This window comes from Artemia sp. Qi Xiang Cuo, chromosome 1 (genome assembly GCF_049724085.1).
Source record: "Artemia sp. Qi Xiang Cuo chromosome 1, ASM4972408v1, whole genome shotgun sequence".
Classification (NCBI taxonomy): domain Eukaryota; kingdom Metazoa; phylum Arthropoda; class Branchiopoda; order Anostraca; family Artemiidae; genus Artemia; species Artemia sp. Qi Xiang Cuo.
The window spans coordinates 48,160,962-48,179,235 of record NC_142794.1 but is presented as its reverse complement, the minus strand read 5'-3'; the positions used below and the strand labels follow the sequence as shown (position 1 = coordinate 48,179,235).

Genomic DNA, 18,274 nt, shown 5'->3' with positions numbered 1-18,274 from the left:
CCACGTCTGATACCAAAGGTGGATATAAAGCAAAATCTTTGGGGGGGGATATGACATGGGTGCCAATAATTGACTAAAGTGACAAGTTAGTTTTAAAAAAGAGCAAAAAAACGGAACGAAGGCGTCAGAAATAATCTTAGGGGCTCAGGCTCGCCCCGCCCCCTGAATCCGTCCGTGTCTGACACCAGCATTCCAGATGTTAGTTTGGAATGAGGGCGCAACCAAATTTGTTCTGTTATTTCACTTCTACGATTTCTGTAGAAAGTTTGTTTGTCACTAATGTCTTCCGTCTTTTTTCATTCAGCAGACGTTTTTCATTCAGCAGACGTTTGCAACTAAAATTTCAAAAACTAGTTTTCAGCAAGACCGTCATGAGTAAAATTTCGTAAATTACTTTTAGTTTTTTTTTGCAGCAGAATTTTTCCTAAATCTGCAAAACTTTGGTTTTTGCTTTATACCTCTGAAAAAAATCTTATTTTACTATTGGGTAGTCCTAGACTAGAAAGCTCACCAGATGGAAGTTTCAGCCTGGCTACAGGAAAAGTAATTTCCTGTAAAGTTTGATCACCTCTCTGTGAATTGTCTACTTCTCTGTAAAGTTGTGTACTAATTTGTAAAGTGTGACTTCTTCTCTTTAGAGTCTTATGGTAGCGTTGGCCTATTATCTGGGTTCAACCGATGGAGGATATCTAAAGTCTCTAACCATCACAAAGTTTATGTTTAGAGTATACAATGTTTATTTATACATATAATACAGTAAATGTACATGTGACGAGGACAGATACAGAATTCGAACTGATTCAAGTAATCTAAATTGATAGCTTATATTCAGCACAACATGCAGATACACATCAGGACATTTGATAGCACTGCTCTATTTTAGTCTGTCAACTTCTAGGAATTATAGCAAGTATTCAGAATTAATATAGTCATCAAGGAAATGGGCCGTATTTAGGAAATGGACTTTTTGACAGATTTTTAGAACTATTATACATCTAACCCGGAAAAGCCAACTTTCACTTAAAGTTTACAGATTTTTCCCCGGAGTTTTCAAAAAAAATTTTTCACAAAAAAATGATTTTCTATCCTCAAGTAAAGGTACACTTAATAAGAACATAAAATAAAATACTGGCACTAAAACTGGAAAACAAGACACAAGAAAATATTTTCCCAATTGGCACTTTCACATCACTTTATATTGTCACGCTGAGTTCACATAAAATTCGCATAGGTACACCTAATAGAAAAATTTGCACATCGTCAGAATATCTTTTAAAATAACTTAAGTTTGAACAGAACACTTAAACAAAAATGATAATCTTCAACAGAAACAAAATGAGATTTTCCTTTACTTTACTTTTCTTTTCTTTTACCAAAGCTGTAATTCTTTTTTTTCACTAATTATTCGGTTCTTTTACTATTTGTAAGATAATGAAATGACGTAAATACATCATTTGAGAAAAGTTGCCACACAGCTTTCGCTTGTCATTTTTATCTTTCTGTTTTTTTTTATCTATTTCAAAGAAAGCATTTCTCCTGTCCAGTTAATCACCATAAAATCTATCTACATCTTCATTTTAACTCCGACATCAATTGCCAACACCGTATATACTGCAATAACATACCATTCCCTTACTAATCTCTATAATCACCTTACTCTACTTATCTCTATATAATTGTTTTAATACTCTCTATAATAACCTGGAGGCTTATTACTTGTTTTTCTATTGCTTCTCTTAAAACTACTTGACTCTCCACTCGAGCCTACTTTAACCTCTATATCCCCTTTATCTACTTCTAAACTAACTAGACTAGGCTCTATTTGAACCTCCTGTTGTACGCTAGAAACGAAACTATCCTCCATTACTTCTGAAGTTACTGCTGTAGTCTCCACTGGAAGCTGGTATACAGATGATGTTAAATCGATTCTCTAACTCCAATTCTACAATTTTTGATTCCTCCGATATTGATTTATTTGTCATTACTGGTTGCTCAAGACAACTTTGAACTGCCAAACGTTTCTCACTCGGACGTTGACGTAAGCTATAACCGTTGCTGCTTTTCTCTTCGTCATTAGATTTTAATTTACTAGTGACAATATTAGGTTTTTTGATCATATCAATTTTTTCCTGAAAAATAGGATTCAAACGTAAGAAAGTTTCTGAATCCTTTACAGGCTTTATCAGACAACCGTTTACTGTTCTTCTTACAGACGTCCCTGAAAGTTCTTGTACCAAGAATAGGGAATCTTTTTTAAAATTTTTAAAATTATATAAAGTCCACGAAATTTAAGCTTTAAACTCTTGATTTCCCTTGGATTCTGAGCTTTATCTTGGACATAAACTAAGTCCCTTCTCGCAAAACTGGTAATTCTACAGCATTTTTATTTTCTGTTTTCCTATTTGTTCATCACAAATCCTGTAAATCGTGAAAAAATTTCTAACTAAATTAACCATATAATCCTCAAAATTATCAAAATAATCAATTGAAGGCAATGAAAGTTGAATATCCAAAAATGAAAGAGGCTGCCTACCAAAATTTAATAATAATCTACCTGATAATAATCTTTTAATACGGATTTTGTTACTTCCATACGATTGTCATATAACCCATTCCATTGAGGATTATAACTTGACGAAAATGATGTCTAATTTTCAATTTTGCACACATCTATGAAATGAGATTCGAACGGAAAGACTGGCGGGAAGCAGTGATCAAATTCTTCAAAAAGACCAAAGTATGCTATCACTGACTCGCAAAGAAAGTTACACATAGCTTCTGCTGTTATCTTTGGCATAGCTTTCAGGATACAAAATTTGAAAATGGTCAACCCCAACTAAAATATGAAAATTTCCGTTTTCAGTAGGTCCATGTAATGTGCCCCCATGGGACCAGCAGAGTCTACCGAAAACACGGAACGGGTATTTTGGCTCTTCATTTTTTCCTAACGTAGGTTTGATATTCTGATGCATTTTATTTCTACGCAAGCACGAATTACAGTTTTCGCAATACTCTCGAACTTTTGCACTCATTCTATCAAATATAAAGACATGGCTCACTCGGTCAATGTCTTCTCCATAGACATGTGACCACCAATGAGTAAGTGATCATGAGCCAGTTTTATTGCCGAATCTTCTAGGACACTTGGCAAGACTAAATTTAGCTGTTCTAGGGATCCCTTTGTCCTTGCCAACGTCTCCTAGCGGATAACAATAAAGAATACTTTCCTTTAGAAACAGGCCGTCAAAAATATTTAATAGCCAAGACGCAAAATTATTATCTATTATTTTCCCTGGCACGGAACTCATTTACGCCCTTTCGTCTATTATTTTCACTGGCACGGAACTCTTTTCCGCCCTGTCATCTCTTAATGTCCATGGCACGAAACCTGCAGGGCTTTTGAGGTTCGGTACTCCACCGCCTACCTCTCTCTTCACCCATGGGAGCTCAGACCTTCCTTTCCCAGGATCTTCTGAACCGGTTAACAGCTCAGACCTTCCTTTCCAAGGATCCTCTGAACCCGTTAACAACACATGGTCCTTCGATCGACCACAGTCTGCCCCTTCACCAGCCTCATCTCTCGACACAACGCCTCACTACGTCAGTGCCTAATGAATTATCAGTCATCTTTTCCCTCGGTCAACCGTAGTTTGTCCCTTCAGCAGCCTCATCTCCATCGACACTGCACCTCTCTAAATCAGTGCCTTATAATAAGTTCTTCATTTCTCTTGACACTACACCTCTCTAGATCAGTGCCTTAAAGTAAATTCTCAATTTCTCGTCATAATTTTTTTTTGTCCTAAAATGTCTGCCTAAATTCCTAATATGACCCCTACATCCTATACTAAAAAAAAATTACCTATCCCCCTGGTCACGTTTTACGTCTGGCCAGTTCTGACAGAGTCCTTCATTCTGTCCTGTCCAACGAAATTTAACATCTATGGTTGCTGAAAAAAATTCCTGGTTTTGTTCACCAATTGCGTTTTCAATAGTTTTAAAACGCTACACTACCTTATACGGTCTTGAGAGGGAATTATAATCATCCTGGTGTTTAATAAATATCTCTTAATATTTAGTCTCGAGCCTTCAATAAAAAAAAATCCAGGCCTATACTGTCAGAAAAACCTAGTAAACCGCCATACCCCGATCGATACGATTTTGTGGCAATCTCCACCCTCTTATAAAACTGATACACTGTTTCATTGGATGATTGCTTCAATTCAGCTAAATCTTTGAATTTCTTTCCAGCTGTGTTTCCTGGTAAATATGCCTGCGTCATTTCTTTTTCAAGTTCCTCTAAATTTCAAGTATTTGAGGAATCTCTATCCTCAAAAAAATTAAGTAGTGGCCCTGTTACTCTAAGTGGTACTGCATCTTTCACCTGCGAGTCTGACCAGTCAAGCAGCGTTTTCACTCTTCTCAATTGGCTAAAAAAAAAGGTTTTATAAATTTTGCATTTTCAAGAACAGGGATATTTCCCAGGGGATCCATTACTGGCCCAATTACTCTTTGATTCAAATTCTCCTTGTTGCTCTTACCCTCAATAGGTGTATCGGTTATATCATCCTCAGAATTATCTCCTATATTTACACTACTTCTCACAGTGGCACTTTTGTTGGCCATTAAATTACCCACAATAGTCAAAAATTTTACGATTGAAGTGGGATTATAATCCCGACTCGAAGAATCAAAATTCAAAGGGATATTTAAACCTTTACTTCCTATTTCCTTCAAAAAGGATGAAGCAATATCTCTATCGAATTCAGGATCTGAAGGATTTAAAATTGGAAGTGCGCTCATTTTAAAAAAGAAAGAAAAAAATATAAGTAAAACAAATTAATTAAGTCGAAGCAGTAAAAACAAGACAAAATCTTTATTCAACACTCCTAACAGATTTCCTACTCGCGTGCGAACTTAAAATGCATGACTTACTTTCGTAAATTGTCCTTCGACGTTCTTCGCTTTTTTTTCATAAACTGGAATGTGGAGCGGAAACGTGGAACTGAAGTTGGTACCTGGAACTGGAGCTGGAATCCGGAATCTTTGACGATGCAAACAGCAACAATTCTCAACTTCCGACGTCAAGCGATGAAGTTTTTTTTTTAGCACATATCAATAACACAATTGTGCACGAGCCGAAACGGTTTTCAGCAGATAGTCTCTACGCCACCAATACAGTTGACAAAGATGAATTTTACAAAAATTGGAAGGTTAAGAAACTTACGACGACAATGTAGGTAATGTGGCTCAAACGAAAATGTTATCTTGATATGTAACAACCGCGGATTGAAATGGTAAGAACTGTAATCCTCTCCGGCAAAAACCGCTGCACCACTTTGTAAAGTTTGATCACGTTTCTGTGAATTGCCTACTTCTCTGTAAAGTCGTGTACTACTTTGTAAAGTGTGACTTCTTCCATTTGGGGTCTTATGGTAGCGTTGGCCTATTATCTGAGTTCGACCGGTGGAGGATGTCTAGAGTCTCTAACCATCATAAAGTTTATGTTTAGAGTATAAAATGTTTATTTATACATATAATACAATAAATGTATATGTGACGAGGACAGACACAGAATTCGAACTGATACAAGTAATCTAAATTGATAGCTTATATTCAGCACAACATGCAGATACACATCAGGACATTTGACAGCACTGCTCATTTTTAGTCGGTCAACTTCTAAGAATTATAGCAAATATTCAAAATTAATATAGTCATCAAGGAAATGGGATTTATCTTAGAAATGCACTTTTTGACAGATTGTTAGAATCCAACTATACATCTAACCAGGAAAAGCCCACTTTCACTTAAGTTTTACATTCCTCTCAAGATAAGGCCCCTAAAAATTTTCAATTCTAGATTCTTTCCCCTGATTGGGATGTAATTTTAATGGAATGTAGCCTAGTAAAGAAATATTGACCTCCCCTCCCGAAAGATCAGTTTTAAAGATACTACTACGGCTACTACTAACAACTCACCGCAGCACCAAGCTGCCCGAGGCCAACACAGCTACGCACGCTCCTCCTCCACCCAAATCTATTCAAAGCCTCCCTTTTTACACCCGCCCATGAAGTTCCTATTTCCTTTAATTCTTTCCTTATGACGTCCTCCCAGCCAAGACGAGGACGGCCTGCTTGCCTTTTAGTCCCAGACTATTGGTCGAAAAGAACGCTCTTCGGCCGTATGCCATCCTTCTTCTACACAACGTGTCCTAGCCACCTCAACCTTTCCTTTATTATAGCCTTAGTGAGCGGTATTTAACCACATTTTTTATACAGCCTATTGTTTGAAATACTGCCGGTCAGCCGGGTACTCAGAACAACCTTTAAGCAATTTCTATGGAAAACATCTAGCAAATCTTCATCCGCTTTTCGGAGCGTCCATGCTTCAGAGCCATATTTGACCACTGTCATCACTGTAGCTTCTAATATTTTAATCTTGGTTTGCAGACTTATCTTTCTATTCTTCCAAACTTTTTTCAACTGTGAAAAAACACCCTGAGCCTAGGCTATTCTACTTTTAACATCTTCACTGCTCCCACCATCTTTTCTAATAACACTACCAAGGTAAATGAAGCTGCCCACCTGATCAATCTTTTCATTACCAACGTCACCTTTTCATCTTCTTATTCCTAGCCTTAGTGACTTAGTCTTCCTAACATTAAATTTCAAACAAATTCTAGCACCCTGAACTCGCAAAACCTCTAAAACTTCATTCATTTTGCTCACACTTTCATCTAGGATGCTTAAATCATCAGCATAATCTAAGTTCAGGAGACTTTTTCCTCCCCATTTGATTCCGTGGTCTCCCATTGCCTTTCCTGTGTTCCTCAAGACAAAGTCCATCAAAATTATCCATATAAAGGGGGATAGAACACAACCCTGCTTAACTCCTGATTTAATACAAAACCAGCTGCTAACCTCATTTCCTACCTTAACCGCGGCAGTGTTATTCTCGTAAATAACACTAATCACTGTAATGTATTTGTCTGGTATACCAAACAAGGATAAAACCTGTATTAAAGCTCTTCTATCAACATAATCGAACGCTTGCTCATAATCTATAAAACTGATGACCAAAGGTGTTTGACAACTCAGGCACTTCTCAATTATTAGCCTAAGAGTGAAAATTTGGTCGACACATCTTCTACCATTTCTATAACTGCACTGCTCTTCTCTTAAAACTTTGTCTACGGCATCTCTCAGTCTAAAAAGTATCATATTACTAAGTAATTTACTACCTACAGAGACCAGACTAATGCCTCGACAATTACCACACTCACTTTCATCACCTTTCTTATAAAGTGGCTTAATAAAGGTTTTCCCAAAATCGTTAGGTACTTTTCCTTTTTCAAAAATCATATTCATAATCTTCAGTAACTTATTTCTAACCTCAGAGCCACCATATTTAAGAAACTCATTTACCCCTCTATCAGCACCTGGAGACTTATTATTCTTTAATCCTTTTAGTACTGTTGCTAATTCCTCCTCACAGAACAAATCTTCCTTCACATCCAAGGTATCACAAACTTTTTCATTTTCCTCTATATTTTTCCTGCAACTCTATCTCGGTTAAGCAAATTCTCAAAATGTTCGGCCCATTTTTCTTCAGTTTTTTCCCTACTACAAAGTGTAGCCCCATTCCTATCTTTACTGGGCCGGATCTGGATTGACCCATCCCTCTCTATTTATGGACAAGTTGGTTCAAGATTTGATTATTTTGTTATCTAACTGTATATTCGGTATTTTTAGCACTTGTATCCATGGCCTCCACCTCACACCTCCTTAGTTCATATTTTAATGCTTTCTCCACTTTCTTTACGTTTCTTTTGTTTTCATACGATCTATCACTCAGATAATTCTCGTACAAGTCCTTTCTCCTTTCTATTAAACATAAAGCTTTTTCACTAATATTCTTAGCTGCAGTTCTAGCTTTCTTCCCTAATACACCTTCAGCAATTTCCCAAATTATTTTTATAAAATTATTCCAACCATCTTCCACAAAATCAATTTTTAAACTCTAAAGTTTAGTATTCAACTGTTCCTGGAAAGTTTCTCTCAAATTCTCATCTTGGAGTCTACCAACACCATAAATTCTCGGGAGATAGTTACCCCTCCGAAATTTCAGCATTAAATTAACCCTTGACACTACTAGATGATGATCTTTACTTTTAACATCAATAACAGCACTCCTATATACCCTAATATCTTGTATTGATCCTGCCAGTATTCGGTTTACTATAACATAATCAATAAGATTCGCTGTCATACCATCACGTGAATACCATGTTAACTTATGAGCCATTTTATGATTAAACACCGTATTGGTTATAACTAGATTGATATACCTACAAAATTGCAAAAGTCTGTATCCATTACTGTTTTATTTTTCTACTAAATTTACCTAGGCTAGGATACAATCTATCCCTATTTTTACCGACCTGGGCGTTAAAATCTCCCAGTAATACCATCATATTTTTACTTGGGACCCTGTCTATTTGCTCCTGTAACTGTGAGTAAAATTCATCAGAGTCACTAGTATCTCCGTCAGTCGGTTCTATAGAGGCATATACTATTATGACTGATACCCTGAACTTTCTAGTCATAAAATGAGCAATTAGTATTTTATTATTAATACCTTCCCAGCCTAAACGAGACTTATCAGCTTCCTTATTCATCATGAGCTCTACTCCCTGTCTATGTACCCCATCCTTCCTGCCTTAGTAAACAAATTCTATATCACCTAATTTCATGCTTCCTACCCTTGGGATAAGAGTTTCTGAAACTCCTAATAAATCCAGTTCGAATCGTCTGAATTCGTCAGTCAAAATGTCGATACGATGGTCATTTATTAACGTTTTAACATTCCAAGTTCCAATTTTCATGTTTTAAATCATTGAAATCATTTCCGCCCCAGGAAAACAATGGCCCCAAAAACCATGGCAAGACGGGAGTTACATATCTTATCAAATCTATACCAAAGTGTTGCTGCCGGCTTAGAACAGGACAGCAAGAAGTCCATGGGATATCCATGAATGGAGGCTTTGTGCAATCCTGGGCCCATCTTGGTCACAACATGGTTTTCAGCACTTGGCGATGCTCTTCTATCAACAAGAGTCGAAATCCTGCACAGACAGTCTCATGCCTATTACCTCCGACTCATTATATATTCAGGCCTACAAATATTATGCTACTACGGGGAGGCAGCCCATAATACATAAATTAGCTAGGAAGAGGTTTCCCAGCCCACAGATGCCCATCAAAACATACCAAGCCCAGAAGAATTGTCCATTAGCCGGAATCCCGTGCGAATGCTGTGTCGTTTACTAGGCTGTAATTTCCTTGAGGGGTGCTACTCTTCAAATGGGAATAGAGTTGAACACAAGGTCCCCAGTATTGCAGGTACCCCAAAAAGGTTGAGGTAGCCCTTTGCAGAGGCTGTTGTCCATAGGTCTGGATCTTACGCCCTGCCACAGTTGTCCTCCTATAAAGAATCCTCCCGCGATCGTGTTCTGCATCACCATGCAATTTAACCCATTACTGGGAGAAGGTTTGCAACTCATGGGACTTGTGGATAAACCAGTGGGCTCTTTTGAGTGTACATTTGAGGGGCCTTCTTCCTCCTCCGCCTGTATTTATGACCCCGGGTAAGAGTGCCCCAGTTTCTATTATGGACCCCCAGTGACAAGATCCCCCCTTGGTCCGTTCCTCCAATGAAGGTACCCTACCTATCTATAGAGCTTTCCCCTATCGCCACCTGGGGACACGCTGAATGGCCTGGGCGAGGCCAGGAACATAAAAATGAAACTAATTAAAAATATTATGTTTACTTTAAACGTGAAAAATGGTATGGTCTTCTTATGACTTTTTAAACATCAAATTATTATTGAGAAGTATGAACTTCGAAAAATAGCCCAATATCCCCTAAAATTGGCGTCGGATCAAACCAAAAAGTACGCAATTGTAATTGTCATGGCCAAAAACCCCATACATGAAGAGCCCTCAGACTTGATCAACAAGGAAAATCACTTTTTGGGATAGGTAGCACTGCTGTGTCCGTTTTTTTTTTTTTTTTTATCTGCTACTAAGCGGGGCATTGGAACGATTTTTTAAGGGCTCATTTTAAAGGAAATTGCTGCATCTACGTGCTTCTGTAATTAGATATTTAAATAAATCATTCTTTGACAAAACTGAAATATTGATCGATACTACCTTGAATATACTGCGGCTTCTTAGGTCAATAGAAAAAAAAAATGAATACTAAATGTGGTATTTATACTACTAAATATAGTAGCCTTTAGTGTTTGTATTTCATTTTTCTGAGTCACGTTATTCAAACGCATCTTTTCTGTCACCTGAAAAATCAAACTTTCTGAATTATGTTCAAATAGACCATCCTTACAAACATGCATCAAACACAACTTCACTTAACCCATACCCCTCCCTGATGGACAAATATACAGCCCATAGTCCGGAAGCCAGACCACTATAATGTGACAACTAGGTGGTCAGAAAGACATATTCAGTTTGACAATAGTTTCTGACTATCGACCACGCTGAATCCGAATATGGGTGGTGGCAAAGCTGGAGATCACGGCTTGACCTTGTAAAAGCAAAAAAACACCCTTTTTAGGCCTATAAAACGTGTACAGACTCTTTATTTTTTTTTCTAATGTTGTACCACTACGATTTAGTGGTGCGACATCGCAATTTAGTCCTAATATGGTCTTCTCATAGAATATGTTAAATTTTTTCCGATATCTTGTATAGCCCAGGAGCTTTAGGCTAATATTTATTAATTTTCCCCGAAAATCTCAAAATTCAAATGTTCATGTTCAACTAAACCACGTATCTCGGACCTTTCTATAATTTTTGTGTTTTTCATTCTTTTCCAGAATTTACCTTTCGTATTTAGGTTCATATTGCGTAAAGTTCAAAGCTTAAACTGTTCTGTTAAGCCGTGTAGAATTTTTTGAAAAAGTATAGGCCAAAAAATATATGCAAAAATTCATTTTTCCAAAATGATGATGTGACACATCTTTTATACTAGCATTTAACGCCCAATCCGAATATGAACTTTACTTTTCAACCAAATATCAACTTTTTTTTTGTTTAATTAAAAATGTATTTACAATGCGGACTGATTTTCAGTTTATCTGCTGATAAGACTTCGTAGCCCAATCTTAACTTCGTTTGTTATAGGCTAATTACTTATTTGTAGACCTAATTTTTTTTTATTAATGGTATTGCAGGACATGTTTTTATGCCAAATTTTGACGCCGAGTCCAACGGTTGTGTTAACTTGGTCATTGTGTTTAAACTTTAGTTGCTATATGCTATTTGATTGGCTATCAACTCTGATTTTCTTATAAATATAGTTGTAAATCCAGATTACAATCAACCTACGAAGCTTTGCAAGGTAGCAAACAGACACGGAAGAACCATGCTCGACAGAAGCTGTAAGCTTAAACCTGTAACATGATTAAAGAGTGTTAATTATTTTAAGTACTGTAAGTAAAGCTACAGGTAAAGCCTGTAGCTTCTTGCTTACTTTGTCTGTAACTTGCTTCTTTGTCTGATTCAATGTAATACTGTTCAAGAGTTATATCAAGAATGGGTGGATTGCATCTGTGTATGAACTTCCTTGGTGTGATTGGGTACCTCATGAAAGGCTCAGGGCTTGAGGATCTTTAGTAAGGCTGGCATCTTACTCTCTGGAACTGCTAAAAAAGCTATGACTGGAAAACCGTATTACAGGTGTATGGAGGCTCACATCATCGTAGTAGAGGCCTTGTGTTGAGTATATTGGAATGCTCTTGAACAGTATTACATCAGACAAAGAAGCAAGTACTTTTAATGAGCTGTCAGATTTAATGTCTGCGTTCATGAATTGCGGAGGCTCCTTTGACAACCTAGACAAACACCTGGAATCTATGAAGCCTTTGATGAACCAGTTCAACAAGTCGCGTGACAAAAACCTTACAACGAAGCTGTGGATGGAGCATATGACTCTTGTGCTGACTCTTCTCCATTTCCTGATTGCAGAGCGTGCGGGATACTGGGAAGGTCATATTGTTGGTTTAACCCTCATGTTGCCGTATTTGACAGCTGCGGGGCATTATAAGTATACTACATGCCTACTCCAGTATTTGAATGACATGAAAACCTTACCACCTAGCTTGCATGATATCTTTTTCTAAGGACTATTCAACGTGAAGCGGAAAAATTGCAAGATGAATTGTGTTTCCCCGGATCATGCACTGGAATCCACACTCAACCTTGAATCAAAACAAAAGGGAGGAATAAAGGGAATCACACTGAAGTCAATGGCAGTTTCCAAGTGGACTATCACCACACCATTCTTTGCTGAGGTTTCCTCTGCCCTTTATTGACTTGCTGGAATGGAAAGCATGAGTGAATTTGATGGTGAAGGAAGCAGAAATGGAACCTGTGAGAAGCGCCAAGAAAACCTTGCCGGTAATGTGGTCTCTGTTGTCGAAGACCCCATTGATCCCTTTACATGTGATGAGGAATCATTGGTGAATATCATTTCAAATCAAGTCGCTGATGAAGCAGTTTCAAAGAGCCTCCTGAGTGCACGTGCTAGTGGTTTAAAAGCATTAGAAGCATACTTCGATGGAAAACCCAACCTTTTTTCCAAGGTTCAAGTAAAGACTATGGATTGCGATACAAAACAGGCCAAACGTTCAACGACCAAGACCGGTAGCAGCGTTTATGCTGAGTTGGAAGCTGTTAAAATGATTTTGGTTACTGTTGGCACTAGCCAAGGATCTACGCTTGAGATGCTAAGTAACTTTTGCCACACGAACTTTTCCCTACGCCCCAGCAATATTTAAAGCAGTAGCTAGTGAACGTATTAAACTTCGATCGGGTACGAAGTCAAGTTTTCTCGAGTTCATTCGCACCTCTGCAAGTTCAGAAAGTTGGCCTAGCGAAGTTCCGATTAACACGGTCACGGGAACAGGTGTGGTGGTGGTTTTCATGCCGTTAATCCGGTCGCAAGTGCCAGACAAAACCGAAACCGTTGAGGTATTTTCGATACGAATCGTTGCAAGGCTCTTAAATCGACTCCCAAAATCTACAACCGAGCTGCATATTGTAGCTGATCTGTATGGCGGAGTTTTCGGCCTTGTAAACATTTTCGGGAATCCTATTGTTCTAAAAGACAGTAGTGGATGTCATGAGCGGAGAGGAAATACAGTGACGAAGAGTTTTATCATTACGAAGAGCATGGTGCTAGAATACAGGGATATTTTGCTTATGCAGTCAGAGAGTAAGGCAAGACTTATCGAATGTATTTTTGAATTGTGGAGCCATGTCTCTCTTTCTGAATCAAGATTTACCATTTACCTCTCTGGTGGATTCAGTGATAGAATTAAGGTGCTAAAACTGGTCCCATCCAAAATGACTATAGATCCGAACTCGGACTACGAAGCGAACTTGTGCAGCACACATGAAGAAGCAGACACGCAAGTTGCTCTCCATGTTGCCGAATGCTACAGAAATGGATGTACCCAAGTAATTATTGAAGCAAATGCCACTGACATTGTTGTCCTGTTATTACAGAACTATCGCAAAATACTCCTCTGTAGGTGTGACCCAGACTATGAACCCGAGCTCTACGTTCAGTTCCGTGACAAAGTCTTTCCGATCCATAAAATTGTGAATAGAACATCGTGGGCTGTTGTAGAGTCAATAGGGCTGCTACATTGCATTGGTGGATGTGATGCGGTCAGTTTTTTCTTCTCGAATGGCAAAAAATCATTTGCTACATCTGCTGTTAAATCACAGCCCATTCAATCAATTGCTGATCTTACACATAAAGTGAGGAGTGATATAAAAAAAATCATTATGTACGAGCCCGAAATCGTGCGTATCTGTAGGAAATGGACTGTATCGGTATATAGCAAAAAACAGTCCGAATTTGATTCTCTCAATGACCTCCGAATTCATTTATTTCACAGAAAAAAGAACTTGAACAGCTTACCCGCAGCAGATGGTTCTTTCGTATGTCACGTTCAGTGGAGCATTATTCTTCAGGCTGTGATTCCTAAGCCCTATATCTTCAGCCCACTTGAGTTTGGCTGGACCCATCACGACATTTTAGGAGTCAGCCCAGTGACTTCAGCGCTGACCCCCTGGCCTCCATCTGTCAACAAGGCTTCAATCTTTTGTTACTCTAAAACTGTGTGGTAAAAAGTGCCCTTGTTTGGGGATAAAGCCATGCGACATTCTTTGCGCATGTGGCGGGCGATGTAGTGCCGACAGCGACGATTCGGAGGAGGATTAGCTGGATTTTTTTTTGTATGTTTGAGGAAAACCGTTGGGATGTGCGGGAATTGTATTTTGACAGGCTTTACCAGTAGCTTTACTTACAGTACTTAAAACAATAAACACTCTTTAATCATGTTACAGATTTAAGCTTTCAGCTTCTGTCGAGCATGGTTCTTCCGTGTCCGTTTACTACTTTGCAAAGCTTTGTAGGTTCATTATAATCTAGATTTACAACTATATTTGCAAGAAAATCCGAATTTTAGCAAATTAAATAGCAGATAGCAACTAAAGTTGAAACACGATGCCCAAGTTAACACTACCGTTGGACTCGGCGTCAAAATTTAACATAAAAACATGTCCTGCAATAACATTAATCAAAAAAATTTATTAGGCCTACAAATAAGTAATTAGCCTATAAAAAACGAAGTTAAGATTGGGCTGCGAAGTCTTATCAGCAGATAAACTGAAAATCAGTCATCATTGTAAATACATTTTGAATTCAGACAAAAAAAAAGAGTTGATATTTGGTTGAAAAGTAAAGTTCATATTCGGATTGGGTATTAAATTCTAGCATAAAAGATGTGTCACATCATCATTTTGGAAAAAGGTATTTTTGTATATATTTTTTGGCCTGTAATTTTTCAAAAAATTCTACACGGCTTCACCGAACAATTTAAGCTTTGAACTTTACGGCAATGTGAACCTAAATACAAAAGGTAAATTCTGGAAAAGAATGAAAAACAAAAAAATTATACAAAGGGCCAAGATACATGGTTTACTTGAAAATGAACCTTTAAATTTTGAGATTTTCAGGGAAAATTGATAAATATTAGCCTATAGCTCCTGGGCTATACAAGATATCGGAAAAAATTTAACATATTCTATGAGAAGACCATATTAGGACCAAATTGAGATGTGGCACCACTAAATCGTAGTGGTACAACCTTAGAAAAAAAATAAAGAATCTGTACACGTTTTATAACCCTAAAAAGGGTGTTTTTTTTTTTGCTTTTACAAGGTCAAGCCGTGATCTACAACTTTGCCTCCATCCATATTCGGATTCAGCGTGGTCAATATAGTCGGAAACTATTGTCAAACTGACTGTGTCTTTCTGACCACCTCAACTCAGAAATAAACGAGATACGCTTTAGTGGCTCCCGGACTACCACTATAAATACACGCACTACTTTTTAGGATATAATTGCAGTTTAGTGGCTCTTCTGAAGAAAACATGCAAATGAAATAAAAGTATTGCTGTTAGGTTCCCATTTTACGCTCACTTTGAATATAATAGTCGTTGCCCCAACAATGCACACACACACGCCATCAACAGTCCCATACAGCCCTAAATAATATATTTCTTTGTTGATTATAATCTTGTGATGCAAAAACCCATAATAGGTCAGCAAATTCCAGTTTATGTTTGCTATAGTTTTAGCCCTGTATCTCCGTCTTCAATTGTGTAATTTTAGGTATATCTAGACTATGGGCTGTGCAATATTGAATGTCAGTTGTATGGCCATTCTAGCCCATCCATCCCATGACTTGGTGTTTTTTCCTACTTATGCTGTCCTGTCCAGAAAGACACTTTTCTCTGGTTCAACAGAAAGTTTTATACAATATAGCCTGTAATGTGTAAATGTATAAACAGCTGAACTTTTAAAGCTAGAAACATTAAATTTTCATGAGAACATGAGTAGCCTATTGCTATTGATGTACCTACACACAGAGGAAGGGAAGGGGATACTATCCCTGGATTACTCAAGGACACTTTATGGAAAAATTTAAAATATTTGCCAATATATTGCACTTCCCCTCTCTGTTTTTGATCCCTCTCTGTCCTCACCTGTGGAAATATGCTTTGGAATTTAGAATATGCCACCAGTTCAAGGACAAATATACTTGTTGAATAAATTACAGAAAGATCAATAAACGGCATTTGGTGGGAAGCCATTCCAAATATTTAACTCAAGACAAAGCTGTTTGTTTTCATTGCTTACATATTCAATGTATTATTTTTTTTCAGAAAGGCGTAAAACTTCTTGAGAACAAGAGTTTTGTCTGAAATGATTTCCTTCATAAACCTATTGTACATAAGAAGTAGCTTAGTAAGAAGAGAAGTTCATTGGAAATCCTTGATTGACTACACTCGTGTTCCAGAAATAGACGAGAAAGATCTTGAAGAGCGATTTGTGAGAGGCAACGGTCCAGGTGGGCAAGCTGTGAATAAGACTTCCAATTGTTGCATTGTCAAACATGTTCCCAGTGGTAAAAATGGTGTCCTTTAATTTTCAAAATTATCTTTTGAGGTTTCAATGCAATTTAGATTTTGTGTTTGTTCATAACTGGAATTTTCTTTCTAGATTCAATTGTTGATATGAATTTTTCCCACATTTCTAACTGGCTTAAAATCTTCGCCCTTTGTTGCCATATATAGTACATCTTACCTAGATCTATCTGCTATTTATATATTAAAGAAAATTGCAGGGGTTTCAAGCTTATTCAATATCTCAGGAGTGAACAATCATTCAGGGGTGAAGAGAGAATAACTTGCTCATTTATTTATGAGCAATTGGAGTAGTAAACCATGATTGGGTCAAAAATAGGAATTTATATTTTGAATTCTAGTAGCAAGAAACGTCACTAGGCAGTGGCAGATTTTGAAAGATAGAGGATTCTCCGTCCCAGATTTGATTTGCATTTATGCCATTTTCACTTGCAATTACACGCAAGTTTTTCGAAAAGACTCCATTTTGGAAACGAAACAAAACTCCATTTTGGAAACGAAAAGTAGGTGGAGGTCATAAGCATTTGATAAAGTTAGATCTCTCAAGTATTTAGACTGTGAATCCTACCTAGGAGTATAAATTCCTACTCCACAAACTTTTACAACCCCTACATCCCCCTCCATTACTGCCCAATCACCATTTCTAAATTTCACCAGGCTAAAATAAAGGCTGTGATGATTTAATTATGTCAATTTTTTTTAATAAAGGTTCTAAAGAAGAAAACATATAAAGATGCTTCTTTTCTAATTGAACCATCCATAAATACTATATATAAAAGAAAATAAGGATGCTTCAGTTTCTAATGATAATCATAAAAAAGAAATATAAAAATGGTCTCATGCTATTACCTAATGTAAAGGATATGTGCAGCAGTATTTCATCAGAAATCTTTCTTCCCATTTATTTTTGTCCCTTGTTTTTTTCCTAACTTGTCATATTAAATAAAAGATTGTAGAAATTCAGGAAGCACTTTCGTTAGATCGTAAATAATAAGATTAAATGGTTGTTTTCTTTTAGTGATGAATCGTTAGCTTTATATGTAAATAGGTAGATTGTTTACTGTGCGAAAAATGTCAACAAACAATCAACAGCACAAATGAATGCCAAAATCTGAAACAGGAATATTATACATGGAAATGTAAAGAATTTGAAAGAGAAAACATTGGACAAAAAGTCAGTGTTGCAAGCTTGATAATTGAATTCATTTTATTGAAGTCTTGGAAAAACTTTTTCTCCAACTTGAATCCAAATGACCCTGCTTTCTTCACAAGTGGTAAGGGGGGAACATTATTAAAGACTAAGATAGAGATGCATTCACCCTCTCTTCCCAGATGGTGATTAACGGAACACAACTTCAAAAAGGTCTGACGGCTTAAACAGTACGGGCAAAACAGTAGCTGCAACCTAGTAAAGCGGAGGGATATTTTAAAATTAAAAGTTGCGAAATTCTAGGAATTGATGGTACACTTCTCATTGAGAAAAAGTTGCATCCATTGCCTCGGCAGCCTTCAATGATAGCTAGTCCCCTGGGAGAATTCGGTAATTAACGAAGACAGTCTTTGAGACGGTCAGCCAACGCTGAGACTCGCAAAAGGATTTTTAAGATATCCCAAGGCCTCAATAAAAATTTGATGGATTATGAAATATTTCGATGTGTGACATTATCCTGTCCTGGTGCTCATAATCATTTGT

General features: G+C 37.3%; 1 protein-coding gene across 2 annotated transcripts in view; it reads left to right on the top strand.

Annotated features, from left to right (window-relative positions):
• LOC148956409 (mitochondrial translation release factor in rescue) overlaps nucleotides 1-18,274 on the top strand; it is a 30,599-nt gene that overhangs the window by 11,693 nt on the left and 632 nt on the right. Inside the window, exon 2 of one of the 2 annotated variants that reach the window (XM_089095252.1) lies at nucleotides 16,321-16,505. In XM_089095252.1, the coding sequence (XP_088951378.1) occupies nucleotides 16,361-16,505 (145 nt within the window). In that variant the 5' untranslated portion in view covers nucleotides 16,321-16,360. Of the gene's footprint in view, nucleotides 1-16,320; nucleotides 16,563-18,274 lie in introns of both variants that reach the window. The other variant, XM_089095243.1, reaches the window with a different exon arrangement.